This window comes from Tinamus guttatus, unplaced genomic scaffold (genome assembly GCF_059628265.1).
Source record: "Tinamus guttatus ecotype Peru unplaced genomic scaffold, ASM5962826v1 Tinamus_guttatus_pri_ptg000722l, whole genome shotgun sequence".
Classification (NCBI taxonomy): domain Eukaryota; kingdom Metazoa; phylum Chordata; class Aves; order Tinamiformes; family Tinamidae; genus Tinamus; species Tinamus guttatus.
Genome location: NW_028289256.1, coordinates 54,647 through 70,130, shown reverse-complemented (window position 1 = coordinate 70,130; position 15,484 = coordinate 54,647). Strand labels below are relative to the sequence as shown.

The following is a 15,484-nucleotide window of genomic DNA, read 5'->3' as shown; positions in this document are numbered from 1 at the left end:
TCAAAACCCACTTGGATGCAGTCCTGTGCCACATGCTCTAGGTGTCCCTGCGTGTGCAGGGGGTTGGACTAGATGATCTCTAGAGGTCCCTTCCAACCCTAAGCATTCTATGATTCTATGATTCTATTGCTTCTGTCCTTTGGATAATCTCGTGAAGACAAGGAGGTTGTTTGGCAGCAGCTTCAGTGACACTGCTTGAAACTCCTAAATCGGAGCAGAAAGGTGGTAACCTTGCCTTCCACCTGTAGCAGCCTTTATTCCACATCCTCGTAATGAATTAACACTGCACAGGCACGGGCCTTGCGTCTGCAGAGAGAGTCACCGCGCAGGATGTCTGGAGGCTGGAGAGCACCCGTGAGTGCTGGAGCGCGGGCAGGGCCGCCCTTGGGGCGCAGGAGCTCCTGGCCCCAGCCAGGCCGCCCCCAGCCCCGCGCTGCTGGCAGCCCTCTGTGAGGCGCTGAGGCCCTCATGTGTCACAGTGGCCCTCATGGCGGGTCACAGTGGTCCCCGTGGGCCCATCACCCTCCCAGGGCTGGCGCTGGCCCAGTGGCTCGTGACTCCTGTGAGAGGAAGTGCTTGCTGATGGAGCAGCGCGTCCGCGGAAGGAGTATTGCCACGATGGGGGTGCTGCGAGCACTCCGAGGTGAGGGCCAGCACCGCGCTTGGCACCCCACGTCCTCCGTGGGCGTGAGGGGCCCTGCTGGTGCCGGCGTTCCCAGCTTGGAGAGCGAGGCCCCTGTCCCCAGGCCTCCCTGGCCTCTCCTGGCACCCTGAGCTCTGGCTGGGGACACCAGTTCCCTGATACCGGGCCCGTCCCTGCAGCTGCTGGCGTGATGCAACCCTCCACTTTTCCTTCCAGGGTTCTTCACTCGTGTAGGTCCCCGGTCTGGACCTGTGCGCGAGGAAGATGGCGGCAGCGTGGCTGGGTCTGTCCCTGTGGTCATCGCTACCTTTGCCGCCATGGTTATCTCTCTACTGGACCGTCTGCAAGACGCCACGGTGAGTTGGGGCTGTCCCATGAGGCTGGAGGGCTCCCCACAGCACCCTGCTGCCCTGATGCCATGGGTGGTCCTCCCTCCATGGCACCTCTGTCCCCTGCCTCACTGCAAACACCGATCCTGCCATGGTGTTGGGCAGTTGCTTCCACATACCCTTCTTTCCTGCGGGAGGTGACGGTGGTGCCGGAGTTGGGGCTTGGGTTGTGGTCAGGAAATCCCAGCGCAGGATTCCCAGCCGCTCCTAACGGCTGTGCTGAGAGGTGCCGCCAGCTTGAGCACGGCCTCACCATCCCGGAGCTGCTGAGGGCTGCAGGTCCCACCACATGGTGTGTGATGTGTCCCCAGGGCGGTCGAGAGGAGACCTACCGCCAGCTGGAGAGCGTCTTGTGTGGCTCTCAGAGCTGTCTGCAGAGCTCTGTCGTAGACAGGCTCGTAGCAGCAGTGTCTGCAGACCTGCGAGCGGTCCAGGTGAGCTTGTTCTCTCTTAGTGAGACTCCGGATGCAGGTGCCCAGCTGTCTTACGGACAGTCTTTGGGACGTGTCCTTGCTTGTGGGGCTTGGGGAGGTACCCGGAGCTGTGCAGAGAGGCGGTCGTGGGCTGTTTGGGAGCGAGGGGCAGTGGGAATCGCGTCACGGGATCTATGTGGTGCCTGGAGACTGAGCGCGGGGCACAGCTGGTCGTGCTCGCGCCGTGCAGGAACTGTTGTGTTCCAGGGTGTGACAGCCGCTGTGAGGACGGCGGCGAGTGACGTCCTGGTGGCCCTGGCCCGCTCCCACCTGCGCGAGGTGGTGTCCGCGCTGCAGGGCCACCTGAGGAGCCTGCAGGAGGTGTCAGCGGAGGTGGTGCTCGTCACCCTGCGGAATGTGGCTGCCCGCTACGGTAGAGTTCCCAGCCTGATGCTCTGCGTTTCTGTGGGTGCCCAGCGGGAGACACAGCTCCTGTAGCTGCCCAAAATGTCTGGGCTGGGCTGGAGGGAACCTGCTGGAGACCAAATGTGCCGGGCTTTGCCCTGTGCCCTGCCCAGGGCTTCCCTGCACCCCTTGGGGAAGGTGCCCACGTGCGGGTGCCCTGGCAGGAATCTCCTCATGCCATAGGCTCCCCCAGCGCAGCGCCAGTTCTCCCATCCCCTGCCAGCATGGCCCCGTGGCCTCAGGGCCCCACAGCCCTGGTCCTGGCACACAAAACTACCAGGGCACAGAGCCCACGGGCTCTGGCAGCTCTGCCTGATCGGGACTGCCCCCTCCGCAGCGCTGCAGTGCGTGCCCTTCGCGGCAGCGACGCTGGCGACCCTGCACAGGGCGCTGAGCGAGGTGCGGACCGGCCGGGTGCTGCGCGCCGTCTGTGGTGGTGAGTGTCGGCATCACAGCAGGGCCCACAGAGACGGGAAGGGACCAGGGTGGCCCTGGGTGCCTTGCTGGGCTCTTGGGGTGGGCACGGCTGGGAGTGGAAAGCGCCGTGAGAGGGACCGTTTGGGAAGAAAGCAAGGAGCAAGGCTGTGCAGAGGAGATGGTACTGGGGTGGGAGAGGGGAGAAACAATCCAGCATTTCAATCCGGGTGTCTCAGACCATGGCTCATGATGCCCCTGAAACCCAATCTCCTGCACTGAGCCCTGGCATCCCTGGCCTGGGCGCGAAGCAGGCTTGGGGACCGCTGCAAGGTCTCCTGCCGGCCAGAGACTGTGACACGATGCTGTTTCCTTTCCCATGCTGCAGTCCTGGAGCAGTGGTGCAGCAGCATAAATATGTACTTCCGCGAGTGGGAGAAATGCGCCTTCCCTCGCGTGGGAGCTGCCCAGCTCTGCGCCCCCGTCCACCTGCTCTTCTGCTACGTGGGTGAGAACTGGCAGGGCTGCAAAGAGGAAGAGGTGAGTGCTGCTGCCCCAGCAGCCACGGGCCACAGCAGCGAGGGCACCCGTGGGGGCTGGAGGGACTGTGCGAGCAGCCAAAGGGAGCAGGCTGGCCACAGAAGTGCCCGAGAGGGGAGTCTGTAGGCCATGCAGTGGGGCAAGCGGTGCCAGGCAGTGGGCAGGAGCGCAGGTGCCCGTGGTGGCCCTGAGGCGTCAGCATGGAGGCTGGGGCTGCCTGCTGGGAAGAGCCCAAATCCTGTGAGCGTTTGGCAGGGTGGGCTGGGGCTGCAGGAGGAGATGCTCCCTGTGCTGGTGAGCGAGCCCTTGTAGCAGGGGTGAAGGGGAAGGGGAGGACTCCACATGGGAAGGGCAGGCTGGTGTGTGGGAGAGGCAAGTGCTGGAGAGACGCTGAGCCCTCGACGTGGCGTGTCCCTGTTCCTCATCAGGGCAAGCAGGCTGTGCTCCGGGCCATGGGGGCCATGATGAGTGTCCTCGTGCGCCTGGAGGAGCACCGTGAGCGCGCATGGCAGAGGCTTCCCTGGCTGCTGCATCAGTACCGGGAAGTGCAGGACCCCGCTGGGGTGACCAGGGTGAGGCACTGCGAGGGGCACAGCACTGCTGGGGCCGTGGGGATGGTGCAAGGTGTTGGAGAGCTGCAGGGTGCTGGAAGGAACAGGAGCTCTGTATGTTTTAATACCTTTGAGCAGGCAGAGGGATCTGGGGCTTTGCAGGGGCTTGTTAGAAGAAACGGCACAGCAGGAGGCCAGGATGGAGAGGATGGATCCTGGGACAAGTGGCTCGGGAGGGGAGGCTGTGCCACCTCTGTGTCGGGGGGCATAGGGAGCTCTGTCCTCACAGGCAGGGCCGTGTCCAGCCCCTGTGATGGGAGAGGTGTGAGGGGGGCGGTGTGCCAGGAAAGGCCATCCCAGCAGGGCTGCAGGGGGGAGAGAGACCTCGTGGTTGAGCCAGCAGCCCCGTGAAGGCTGGGGTCTCCCTGGAAGTGGGTTCAGGCCGAGGCAGCTCCCAGCGGGGCCAATTTCCTTTCCCCATGGCTGGCGGTGACAGCTGCCCTCTCCCTCCCATGCTCCTTTGCAGAGTCTGCGCTATTTCCTGGGGGCTGTGGCAGACGTTCAGAGCCACATGCCTCGCACCAGGCTTCTGGCCATCAACGCTGCTGTGCACGAGCAGGTAAGGCCTGATGCTGCGTCGCTGGCCTGCACGTGCTGGGGGCTCTGGGCTTTTGGTTGTGGGTCTGTGGCCAGAGCTGCTCGTGAGAGGATCACTGGGAGCACAACTTGTTTCTGTCTCCCTCCACGCTGCTCTGGCTTTCCCTAAAACACACCTTGTCCCCACAGCTCTGTGATGAGGTGGAGCCGCCCAGCCCAGAGCACCGAGCAGAGCTGTGCCGCTGCATCGTGCTGCAGGGTAGGGAAGGAGAGCCGGCCCCGCGCCGCCGTGTCCCGGCTGCTGTCCTGCCAACGGGCAGGTGTGGGATGCTGGCCGCTAACGCCAAGCATGATGTCTTCCCCGCAGCCCAAATCTGCCCAGCGGAGGTGATTGTGTTCCTCTACTACAAGCTGAGGAACGGGAGCAGGGCTGATCGCACGGCCGCCGTGCAAATGCTGCAAGCTCTGGTCTGTTCTAACAGTAAGTAAGACGTGCTGGAGAAAGGGAGTGCCCCTGGGATGCTGCTGCTTCCTCTGAATTGGCAATGCAGCCCCACTTTTCTGCCCCATTTGCGCACAAAAAGCCAGGGAGCTGTGACAAATCCCTCCGAAAATGGGGGCTCATCCTCAGCACCCGCCTCCCCTTGTGTCTTGCAGTCCCCAATGCGAGGGAGAACATGCCAGTGTTGGTGAAGCTGGCACAGTCCGTGTGCCATGACCCCACAGCGCAGGTGAGCTGGTTTGGACAGGGACGGTACCGCTGCAGGGGCCGAGCCGCCCTTTCCCCAGGGCAGAGGCTGGCAAGGCCAAAGCAGCAGCCAAAGGCAGGGCCTGGGGCTGGAGCCCAGTGGCGGCTCTGGAGCAAGGGCTGCTGCTGCTCCCTCATTGTCTCGACCTGGCAAGAGGGGCTGCAGCACCGGGAAGGCTGTCAAACCCATGCATTTGGTGCGGTTGTGACTGCTGCCCCTGCCACAGGTGAGAACAGCAGTGCTGCGTTTCATCGGGGAGCTGCTGCACTCCAGCGCCCCGGGCTGCTCGGCATGGGACGTGGTGGGGCACATCTTCCTTGAGTTCAGCCGCTCCTCAGACAAACTGGTAAGGGCAGAGGGTGGCACTGCTCTGCGTCCAGTGCCACAGCGCTGCCATGGGCGTCCCTAGCACTGGGCGTCCTGCCTGGTGAGCAGGAGCAGCGACACTGGTGCCGCAGTGGGAGCAGCCTCCCCTCGCCGTGCACCCAGAGCGCTGGGAATGGGCATCCACGGGTGTTTCCCACTTCTGTCCTGCAGACATCAGGAAACCTTTCTGAGCTGGAGGCCCAGGAAGAAAAGGCCATTCGGCATCTGTGCATGCACATCCTGGGCACACTGGATGTCTCCACCGGAGCAGTAGCCAAAGTGAGTTGTCTGCTGCTGGACGCTGCTGCTGCTTCTCTTTCCCCTGTGTTTTTACACCGCCCATCCTAGCCCCTAACGCAGCCAAGAAGAGCTAGGGCTGCCCTTGCTTGTTCAGCGCATGCTGTGGCTGAAAGGAGCATGGCTGGGCACGTCTTGGCTGCCTTCTGTAAATGAGACATAGGGACTGGTGGGGCCACAGGGCACCCCATTGCAGCAGGGAGGTGAGCTGTCCCCAGGGTGAGTTGTGGTGGCCGCTCTCAGCAAGCAGGCAGCCAAAGCGAGGGGAAAGGGGAACAAAGCTGGGTGGGTGATAGGGAGAGAAGGTGGAAGAGGCAGCCGGGGTGAGACTGAGGGAAGGAGCGAGGCCCAGGGGCTGGACTGGTGCCACAGAAGCGTCAATAACAGGCAGACTGGGAGGGAGAGGTGGAAATAGCGGCGTGCTCAGTGGCCCGGTTCTTGCCTGCAGCTCCTGTGGCCCAAACTGCTGCGGTATGTGGTGCCGGCCCAGTACACGGGCTTGCTGGTCCCGCTCTGCCACTGCCTGTGTGCACTGGCCAAGAGGCGGGAGAGAGCAGAGTGCCATGAAGAGGAGGCAGCACACGAGCTCCTGGAGTCTGAGGAGCAAGGTGGGCAGCGAAGGCGCAGGTGGCGCAGCTGGGGTCCCCTTCAGCTGTGCACGGGGCCATGGGACATGGTGCGGGCAGGGCCTGGTGGGGCTGGGCATCTCATGTGGCTTTTCTTTGTGCCCACAGCTGCTCTGCCAGCGCCTCAGGCCCTGCTGGTTCGCCTGTTGGTGAGTAACAGGGCCCCAGGAAAGCGCTTTTGTGGCTGCAGAGAGGGGAGAGGCAGGAGAGATGGTGCCTTGGCCAGTGCAGGGCACCCTGGGGGGAGGCTGGAGGATGTCAGAGGGTGCCTGGGCTGCCCCTGCCCATTGGGAGCTCCTGCTCCTCCCGGGGGATGGCAGCGCTCAGGCGAGGCTGTCGGCTGCCTCCTGGCATCCGGGGCAATGCCAGCCTCCCTGCCCGCCTGCCTGCGGGGTGGCCACGGCTCCTGCGGCTTGCACAAGCCCATCTCTGCCCTAGGTGGTGGCAGCGGTGACTCCCCACGCAGGCGGTGGCCGTGGCGCTGCGGCCCTGCAGCTGCTGCAGGCGCTTCCCAGCAGGATCCACGGGTGCGTGGGGGCGAGCTGGGCTGCAGAGATCCCCCTGCTGCTGCAGCACCTGGCAGGTAAAGTGCCCGCGGGAGGGAGAGGCTGCGCACGGAGAGGGCAGCACCGAGTCTAGAGGAGGGGATGAAGTTGTATTTGCCAGCACTTACCAGCCTGATGGCCTGAGGCTGTGGGACATGAGACACGGTGCTGGAATAGCAGCAAGGGCTTCTGATTTCTTGGCTTTGCAGGAACAACTGCGAGAAACCTCAACATGGCAGAATGGGAGAGCCTTCTGCTGAAGGTACAGTATCCCTGTGGGGATACACGTGAATGGGGCAAGCAAGGCCAGGAAAAGTGCTGGGAGGAACCTCAGAGCTCCCTGTTGAGGCACTGAGTGGCACAAGCAGGTCCCGAGGCCCCAGTGCCTGCCCTGGCCATGGGTGCTACTGGCTGGGAAGAGCTGCTCTTGGCATGTGCAGAACGGCTGGGCATAAAGGCAGCTGGAGACAGGGGCAGAAGCCTCCTACACAGCGCCCTGTGCCGTGGCACTGCCTGCTCCTGGCATGTGCAGTGCCCACGGGGCTGGAGTGGCTCCTGAGGGGAAGAGCGAGGGGCAGTTACAGGAGGGGCCGGTGGGCAGAGGGGCAGTTGCGAGGGGGTGCTCTGCCCCGGCCCTCTCCAGGGTCACTGCGGTGTGCAAAAGGTCCTGTCCAGGAGCAGGGGGGCATTTGCTTCATCTCCCGCTTCACCCTAGTTCCTGCGAGTGTCACTGGACCTCGTTGCGAGCGACGTCTGGATTATTGACCTTAGCCGGGAAATAAGCCGTCAGCTGGGCTGCTCTCCGCGCCTGTCCTGGGAAAAGGTTTGTTGCCTGTGCAGTGTTGCTGCTGTTCACGTACCCCGAGGGCTGCGGTGACAAAACCCTGGAGGGCGCCGGACAGGACTCAGGTCGGCGATGCTGCTCTGCTCCGTGCCTGGTTTTGCCCCTGCCCTCTCTCTTTGCCCAGGAAGGTGCTTGTGCCCCCTCCATGCTAAGCTGGTCCTGGGGCCAGACTGGCCAGAGGCTGCTGTTGGTGCTGCAGGTGCCTCGGCGGTCCTGGCACCATGGGGCTGCCATGGGCTGGCCCTGTCCTGCCAGGCTGGGCTGTCACTGCAGTTGGGGCCTGGCCTCTTCTCTTGCAGCGGTTCCTGTACAAGGCACTCGGCACAGCCCTGGCAGCTTGCAGGACTCCTGGCTTCGTACAAGAGCAGACCCTGGGACACCTGCAAACTGCAAACTTCCTGGAGCTGTGGGAGGCACAGGTGAGGGTTCCTCATGTTGTGCTGCGTGCCCTGGGGTTCAGGGGCTCTGTGTGCCCTGCTTTGGCTCTGCTGCATTTCTGTTCACTGCCATTACATCAGGAAAGGTCCTACCTGGCTGGTGGAGCTGGCCAGGGCTGGGCACTGTGGAGAGAGTGACTCCCCACTTTTGCTGCGTTGTAGGGAATAGTTTCAGTTGTGTCCCGCTGTGCTGAGGGGCACTTTCAGCTGGCTTTGTCATCTGTGGAGCAGTTCCTGGGAACTCTGCAACCCCAGAAGGTAAAGGGCCCTGGGAGTTGCTGTGGGTAGTTGCCAGAAAGTGTAGGGGAGCTGCATGGCTGATTGGGCTCGGGTAGCTCCCCTCTTGGGAGCACGGAGGGTCCTGGGCAGAGCGGGGCTGCGGACTGTCGTCTCGGTGCTTCACCGGGCTTCTCCGGCGAACCCCTGACAGAGCGACACGGTGACGACCCGGGCTACCCGCGCGGCGCTCATGGTGGTTTATGGTCGGATGGCGCTGCGAGCTCCCAAGGAGCAGCTGCTGGCCCACGTGGGGACAGACATCGTGGGCAACGTCCTGTGGCTCTATCAGGAGGGCGGCCAGGTGAGGGCTTGAGGCGCGTGGCAGAGCCAGGGCGCTGCCACCAGCTCCAGCCTCTCCTTGTGCTTCCCATGTGCCCCTCTCCTGCCGCAGCGGTGCCAGTGCTGCCCGCCCTGCTCCCCTGGGCCGGGGTCCATGGGGTCTTCCCGGGAGACAGCCAAGGCAGCTGCTTCCCTCCCCTTGGGAGGCTTCTTGTTGGGAGGGAAGAGGAGGTTTCCTGGTGGAGCGCAGGTGTCACGCCAGGCTCTGCAGGGCTCCCAGAGGGTGCAGTGTCCTCCACGCACTGTGCTTGGAGACAGATTGCCTCCGTCTCCCTTGTTCTTTCTGCCCTGGGCCCTTTGAGGAGCTCAAAGTGGATTTTTCTTCCCTGGCATCAGGACGCGCAGCTGAAGCTCTCCCTGGTGCAGAGCATCACTGAAATCAGCACAGCCATCCGGGCTGCAGGGGCCAGCCCCAAGTTTGAGCTCTGCCGCAAGCGGGAGCTGCTGCAGACCCTGGTGGTGAGTGCCCAGAGCCGGGGCCGCGGTGCTGTAGAGCCTTTGTGGGAGTTGTGAGGGGGCGGCAGGGCTGGTGTCTGTGGTCTCGGCCAGCTCAGCCCATGGCTCGGCCTGGCAGGAGTTCCCCCGCTCTCCTGCCCACTGCCCACCTTGTGCCTGTCTGTGCCTTGCAGGAGGTGATCCAGGAGGAGCCGCAGGAGTCCCCGGTGCAGCCCCGGGCCCTTGTGGCCATGGAGCATTTGAGGTAGGGTCTGTTCCTGGCACTGCGGGTGCCAGTGTGTGTCCCAGCACAGCTGGCTGCTCCGGCTGGGGCTGCGGGTTTGGGGTTGTGGGTTGGGCCAAAGGCAGCTGTCCTCTGCCTCACTCTGGGGAGGGCTAGTAAGCCCCTCTCTGTGTTCTCTGCCCTTTTCTCCTGGCAGCAAGTTGAAACCCTGTCTGAGCAGGAGGGAAAAGTGCAGCCTCCTGGCTCAGTGCTGCCAGGCCGTCCTGTGCCTTCGTTGCCCCGACCAGATGCACGTGAGAGCGAAGACGGTGGCAGCTGCTTCACGCACAGTGGTAGGTGCTGGCCTTCTGGGTCACCCCTGAGAGGGGAACCAGCACCAGGCACCCCACACTGGGAATGGGAATCAGCACTGGCTGCTGTGGCATCTTTGTGGGGTACATGGCCTCTCCTCTGCTTTCTGGTGACAGGTGCCATCCCTACAAGCCCTGGGACAGCTCACAGCAGCCCTCCTGCAGGCAGAGCCGGTCCCCATCTGCCTGGGGGACGTGGTGCAGGTGAGTGCCCTGGGGCACTGAGGAAGGTGTTGCTGCTGCCAGAACACGGCAGAGCCAGGGGAATGACGCCTGTGGGCCTGGTCCGTGGAGGGGAGCTCTTCTCTAACTCCGTGCCATCCATGCACATCAGTCGAAAGTGAAATGGTCCTAGTTTCAGGCACCCTCGCCCTAGGTTTGCATCCACGCTTTTCCCGTCTGCAGCAATGTTCTTGCAGGCAGCTTGCAGTGTCCTGCAGCCCCGTAGATGAGCAGAGCTTCTCCCACTTGTGCGGCTGTGAGCAAGGGCTGATGCACAAATGAAGGCTGCCCGTGGTGAGAGCCTGGAGTGGGGAGGTGGCCACGGCAAGGGCTCCTCACGTGGGGCTGCGATGCCCAGGGAAAGCAGGGCCACAAAAGCAGCAGGGCCCCTGGGGAGTGGTGCAGGGCAAAATTCAGGCCGTGGTGAAGCAGATGCTGTTGTGGCAGGTCCTGCGGCGCTGGCTCACCTCGGCCCACCTGTGTGAGCGGGAGGGAGCACTGCAAGTGTGTGTGCAGGTGCTGGGCACCTGCGAAGAGAGGCGCGAGCAGAGGGTGAGCGGGGACCCTGTGCCGGGAGCCCTGCGTGGGCGGGCGGCGGGTTCTGGGTGTCCCAGGGCTGCAGGGTGGCCCCTTGTTCCCGCCCGGCTCCGCCAGTGCTCGGGGCGCTGCAGTCGGGAGAGGGCCAGCGGCCGTGGCGATGCCGGTGACCTCGTGCCTGTGTCTTGCTCCCGCAGCGAGGCGGCACCTGCCAAGAGTTTGGCTCCTTGGTGGGGCTGCTGGGGCCTCTGACATGCGAGGAATCGGCCGCATCCCGTCGGCGGGCAGCGACCTGCCTCTGCTTCCTTCTCCAGAGAGTTGGTGAGAGGAATAGGCAGAGCTGCCCCTGCTACTCCCTGCGGGAAGGAGCCCAGCACCAGGCCCTGTCCCCCTGCGCTGTAGCACCTTGTCCAGCTTGCAAAGACACTGTGTTGACTCGGGGGACCCTGGCTTTGCGTGGCCTTTGCTGGCCTCCCTCATGTCCTTGCTCAGTGCCCAGGGATCCGGAGGTTGGCTCCCCATGAACGTCACTGCCCTTTCTGATAGCTCCCCATCAACATCACTCCCCTTTCTTATAGTTCCAGCCGAAAACATGGTAGAGATGCCGTGGACCCAGGTCGCATCTCTGTCCGCGAGACTCAGCGCCGTCACCTCTGGGTCTCTCTTGGCAACCTCCACCAACATTGCCAAGGTACCTGGCCCTCGAAAAGCAGGACGGGGACCATGATATGTTGGTGTGCAACGTGTGTGTGGGAGTGCTGCTCTCAGGACACGTGTTTTGCATCTGAGCAACTCCTGTGACATGCTCACTTGTGTTTCTGATTTCTCTCCAGCTTGTCTGCAAACATTTCCCCCGAGGCCAGACCACAGGCTTCATGAACAGCATCGTGGAGAGCCTGCTGTGCGCCAGGCCCATGTGCATGTGGGCTGCGGGTTGGTGGACACTGACCTTCCTGGGGGATTGTGTCGACAAGATATTCCAGGAGGAGGTGAGAGATATTTTTTAGGTTTGCCTTTGGCTGTTCTCTGAGGTAGCGTGTTGGCCCTAAGGCACAACGGGGAAAGGACGCACCGAGCCTTTCTCTCTCGCCAACCTCCTTTCAGGTGCCTGAGATCATGTCTACCCTGTGCACGTGCCTGCGGAGCACCCAGCAGAGCACTCCCCGGCGCGTGGTGCTCCAGGCCATGGTCCTGCTGTGCCGCTCTCACCAAGAGCCGGTGCTGGGAAGCCTCCTGCAGACACCACTGCCCATGGACAGGTCTGTGCAGCCGCCCTTCCCGCTGCCATCAGAGCCAGCTGCGGGGCTCGCCTGCGTGGGCGGCCCTCTCGGCAGCCAGTGCTTTTGCCCCGCGCAAGGCTGAGCGCTGCAGCTCGTGTCCCTGTCGGGACCTGGGCACCGGCAGTCTCCATGCGCACAAGGAGGGTGTATGGCTTCTCCAGAGGTACCTTGGGTAGCCAGGGATGCCGGCTCACGTGCTGGTGTGTGTTCCTTTGCAGCAACACAGCAGAGGTGTGGAGGAGCCTGGCGAGAAGCGCCATGGGCTGCCCAATCCTCGTCCATTTAACGCAGAAGTTGGGGGCAGCCGGGAAGAGCAACGGGACCGACTGCTGCGCTGGGGAGCTGGGCAGCAGCCGGGCTGCCCTGGAGCCTCACATGGTATGGCCAGCAGCCCCGGCGGCCGTGCCGCTTTGCACGTGCTTTCCAAGCGGTGCTTGAGTGCGAGCGGGATTCCTGCCCTTTGTGAGGGCCCGTGCAGCCTTGTGGGGTGCTGAGCTGGTGTGGTAGCAGCGTGGGGAGCTGGGACAGCCTGTGGCTGCCAGGCTGAAGGGCTCTCCCTGCAGTGAGAACTAGAGAGAGTAAAAGCCCCCAGGCTGTCACGGGGACGTGGTCCGTGGGCAATGGCCTTGTTTTACCAGGCGGTTCTTGGTTGAATTTCTCTGTAGATCACTCGCGCCCTCTGTGAGGTGGTGTCAGCACTGAGGAGTGACACCCTGGTTCGGCGCCTGCTTCCCTGGCTGCTTCCAAGCCTCCTGGAGCAGCTCAGTGAAACGCTCAGTGAGGAAATGGACCTGCCCCTCGGAGAACTGAGGAGGAGTGACCCACCGGGCAGGTGAGGAGCAGCAGGGGCAGAATCTCTGTGTGTGGCCCATGGCCTTGCAGGAGCACCTGCCTATTGCCCTGGTGCTGGGCTGCCTCCGGGGTAGGTGGGACTGGGCTCTGTAGGGCAGTGCGCCGGGCATTGGGCCGTTTCTGCACCTCAGCTGAGTGTTGCAGCTGGAGTCCATCGTGGGGCTGTGCTAAAGAGCAGCTTCCCACAAAGTGCTGCGCCTGGGGCTTTCCTTGGCTTCTCCCTGCAGCCTGTTTGTGGAGGCGTTGGAGCTGGTGCTGGCCAAGAGCCTGGAGCACCGGTGGCTGCAGCTGCTGCGGGAGCAGGGAGCGTGGGCGTCATTGGCAGTGCCCCAGGCTCACACAACTGGCGTGTGTCTGCTGGCGAGGTGAGAGCCCCTGGTGGGACCGTGATGGAGGAAGGGCTGCCGGGAGCTGGGGCCTGCCCCGAGCTCTGCTCCAGTGCGAGCGGCGTCTGCACCGGGGTGGGCGCAGCTGGGAGCGGTGCCGCGGGGCCGTGCTGTGTGAGCACGTGCTACAAGGCTGTTGTGCTCTGTGCGCAGTGTGCTGCTGCGCGCGGAGCAGGTCCCGCAGCGGCTGGTGCAGCGGCTCTTCAGCTGGCTGCGTTCCCGCTCGGCGAACCTGCGGCTCACAGCCACCGCGTTCTGTGCCGAGGTGAGGCAGCCGCGGGGCGAGGGGGCTCGCAGGGCTTCCTGCGTCTCACCCAAGTGAGGGGTGCTCCGTGCCAGCGCTCACGTGTCTCGATTGCAGCTCATGAAGGACCAGCTAGTGAGGGAGAGGAAGATCGTGACACCCCTCCTAGAGGCGCTGGCAGAGCGATCGCGCGACCCTGTCAGCAGCGTGAGACGAATGGCCGTGAGGGGCCTGGGCAATGTGGCCACAGGAGCACCCACCAAGGTGAGGCAGGCTCTGGTGGGCTTTGAGTGCAAGTCAAGCTGGGGAGGAGTGCGGAGGCACTCGAGGAGCCGAGGCAGGTGCAGGGCTGTGCCGAGGCAATGCCCTGGCATCAGGGCTCTCCCCTGGGCTTGCTCTGGAAAGCGCTGCCGCTGGCACCGCAGCGGGGAGCAGCGCTGAGAGGCAAGAGCTCATATGCGTGTCGCTCTGCAGCTGCGGAGGCACTGGGCCACGGTGGTGAGAGCGCTGCTCGGGGGCCTGGAGGACGTGGGCAGCCCCAAGGTGGCTGCGGAGAGCCTGGTGGCACTGACCAAGGTGCTGGGACAGCTGGAGGCGAGGGCCATGGGCTCTACCTTTGAAGAGGTGGCCAGGAGCTGCCGGGCGCTCTGGGGGGCGGTAAGTGGAGCCGCTGTCTCTCTGTGGGCAGGCGGGAGCCCACGCGGGTTGCCGTCCCCTGCGGGCTGCTGTTGGCAGGGGGCAGCCGTCGCCGGTCACCCACCCTGTGGGCAGCGCCGCGCGGGTGCCAAGCAGTGTGTGCTAGCAGCCTGCCCGACGGTCTTTCTCGTCACAGGAGGAAGAGGAGCTGCGCTGCTTGGCCTTTGGCCTCTATGGCGCCCTGGCCTCCTCTGCATCGGGGAGGAGGTCGTTTTTCAGCAGGGAGGTGGAGGAGGCCTTTCCCAGCCTGGTGCTGTACCTTCGCGACCCGTCCCTGGCTGTGTGCAATGTAAGAGCCCCAGGCACCCCACAGAAAGCCCCGTGGAGCTGGCTGAGCCATGGGGGCACATGCTGCCTTCTGAATGGGGCTGCAGGAGTCTCCACGGGCCCTGCGTGATGCTGCCCTGCTGGCAAGGTTCCTTCCTCAGTGCCCGGGCAGGTGCAGAGCATCCCCATGACAGGGCCTGGGGCTCTTTTGCAGGCCTGCAAGGTGACCCTGCACCTGTGCGCCCCATTTCTGGGGTCGAAGAGGCTGCGGACGCGTCTCAACATCAGTGTTGGGCTGAGCGCAGAGGAGACACAGGACGAGGTCTGCAGACACCTGGTGAGTGAGCTGTGCGCTGGGGCTGTGTCCCTGTGCTGGCTGCCCACCCCGTGACTCCCATGTCATGGGGTCGCCTCCGGACTGGCCATGGGTGGGCAGGCGATTGGGCAGAGGGGAGCAAAGGGGGCTCTTGGAGACGGGGATGAGCTCCTGCTGCCTGCAGTGTGTGTTGTCGCAGGCCCAAGACTGCCCCGCGCTGTTCGAGCGGCTCCTGAGCACATCTTGGAGCTGCTGCATGGGAAGCCACCAGGCACCGCAGGCGGCAGCCGTCCACGTCCTGGGTGAGCAGCAGTGGGGGGCTGAGGCGCTGCTCCTGGCCGAGGCCCCGGGTTGGGTTCAGGGCCCGTCTCTGGGGCAGGTCGGGGCTGTGGCCATGCCCGTGCCCTGGTGGCCATGTCCCCATGCCAGGCCTGCTCCAGGACACAGCCCCAGCCACGTGGCTACAGCAGTGGGGCCTGTCTAGCGAGGTGCCCAGAGGTTCCGTGGGTGCCAAAAGCCAGGGCGCTTGGGGATGGGGGTTTGTGTGGCCCTGGGTTTGTGCCAGGGAAGACACCCCAGCCGGGCACCGTGGGGCATCAGGGGCCTTGTGCCCACGCTGCTCCCCTCAACGTCGGTGTCTTTGCAGCTCACTGGAGGCCGGAGCGCGTTGAGCAGCCCCGTGCTCGACAGGCAGTAGCTGCAGAGCTCTGCGCCAGGGCAGCCCAGCAGTGCAGAGCAGGAGGCAAATAAAGCCGTGTCCCTGTGAGAGGAGAGTCACTGTCTGTCCGTGTGGGGCTGTGTGCGGTGCGGCAACGGCCCTGGACCTGCCTCCCTGGGGATGTGGGCCCCGCGTGGTGCTGCCTGGGGACAGTGGAGAGCAGAGGCACTGGAGGGAGGGGGTTTGAAGGCACTGAGCTTAGGGGGCCACTGCCAGGTGCCTGGGGACACCAGGGCCACTGGGAGCACTGGGAAGAACCTGGGGGCCCCAGTGAAGGATCCCAAAGCAAAGCCAGCTCCGCTCTCCATCGGCAGCAGCCCATGCCAGCGGATGAGCAGATCTGCTGCCCCGCAGCCCTGCTCTGCTGCACTGCTGGCCTGGCACAGCTGCAGGTGCCAGGGAGAACCCCCTGCCGCACGGTTTGTTGGTGCCAGCAGCGCGCG

At 64.1% G+C, this 15,484-nt stretch overlaps 3 protein-coding genes across 3 annotated transcripts; all 3 read left to right on the top strand.

Annotated features, from left to right (window-relative positions):
• Positions 1–618: 618 nt before the first annotated feature.
• LOC148591728 (maestro heat-like repeat-containing protein family member 2B) lies at positions 619–9,007 on the top strand. The gene is given in 23 exon segments (XM_088537083.1): positions 619–643; positions 860–999; positions 1,344–1,466; positions 1,713–1,878; positions 2,248–2,346; positions 2,713–2,864; positions 3,293–3,436; positions 3,942–4,034; positions 4,202–4,271; positions 4,380–4,493; positions 4,670–4,743; positions 4,988–5,107; positions 5,299–5,406; positions 5,812–5,846; positions 5,848–6,032; positions 6,159–6,199; positions 6,555–6,633; positions 6,805–6,857; positions 7,311–7,418; positions 7,739–7,858; positions 8,039–8,134; positions 8,307–8,456; positions 8,831–9,007. Coding segments are annotated over 23 exon segments (2,472 nt in total).
• A 9-nt stretch (positions 9,008–9,016) lies between these two features.
• Positions 9,017–12,783, top strand: LOC148591727 (maestro heat-like repeat-containing protein family member 1). Its single transcript, XM_088537079.1, has 10 exons — positions 9,017–9,194; positions 9,370–9,502; positions 9,641–9,727; positions 10,193–10,297; positions 10,480–10,603; positions 10,861–10,973; positions 11,387–11,541; positions 11,781–11,940; positions 12,228–12,394; positions 12,642–12,783. Exons 1-10 carry the CDS (start codon positions 9,052–9,054, stop codon positions 12,781–12,783), a joined length of 1,329 nt encoding a protein of 442 aa, XP_088393205.1. The 5' UTR covers positions 9,017–9,051.
• A 477-nt stretch (positions 12,784–13,260) lies between these two features.
• LOC148591726 (protein maestro-like) lies at positions 13,261–15,020 on the top strand. The gene is made up of 7 exons (XM_088537081.1): positions 13,261–13,308; positions 13,519–13,701; positions 13,877–14,029; positions 14,222–14,344; positions 14,523–14,625; positions 14,753–14,826; positions 14,970–15,020. The coding sequence occupies exons 1-7, from the start codon at positions 13,261–13,263 to the stop codon at positions 15,018–15,020; spliced, it is 735 nt and encodes a 244-aa protein (XP_088393207.1).
• The last annotated feature ends 464 nt before the right edge of the window (positions 15,021–15,484 follow it).

Excerpts from the sequence above, each read along its gene's own strand:
- LOC148591727 (XM_088537079.1), top strand. The coding sequence starts at position 9,052 with ATGGCTCGGCCTGGCAGGAGTTCCCCCGCTCTCCTGCCCACTGCCCAC. Across the intron at positions 10,298-10,479 it reads AAGAGAGGCGCGAGCAGAGG|CGAGGCGGCACCTGCCAAGA; the intron begins GTGAGCGGGGAC and ends TTGCTCCCGCAG. Across the intron at positions 11,542-11,780 it reads ACACCACTGCCCATGGACAG|CAACACAGCAGAGGTGTGGA; the intron begins GTCTGTGCAGCC and ends GTTCCTTTGCAG.
- LOC148591726 (XM_088537081.1), top strand. The coding sequence starts at position 13,261 with ATGGCCGTGAGGGGCCTGGGCAATGTGGCCACAGGAGCACCCACCAAG. Across the intron at positions 14,345-14,522 it reads ACGAGGTCTGCAGACACCTG|GCCCAAGACTGCCCCGCGCT; the intron begins GTGAGTGAGCTG and ends GTGTTGTCGCAG. Across the intron at positions 14,827-14,969 it reads GCGAGGTGCCCAGAGGTTCC|CTCACTGGAGGCCGGAGCGC; the intron begins GTGGGTGCCAAA and ends GTGTCTTTGCAG.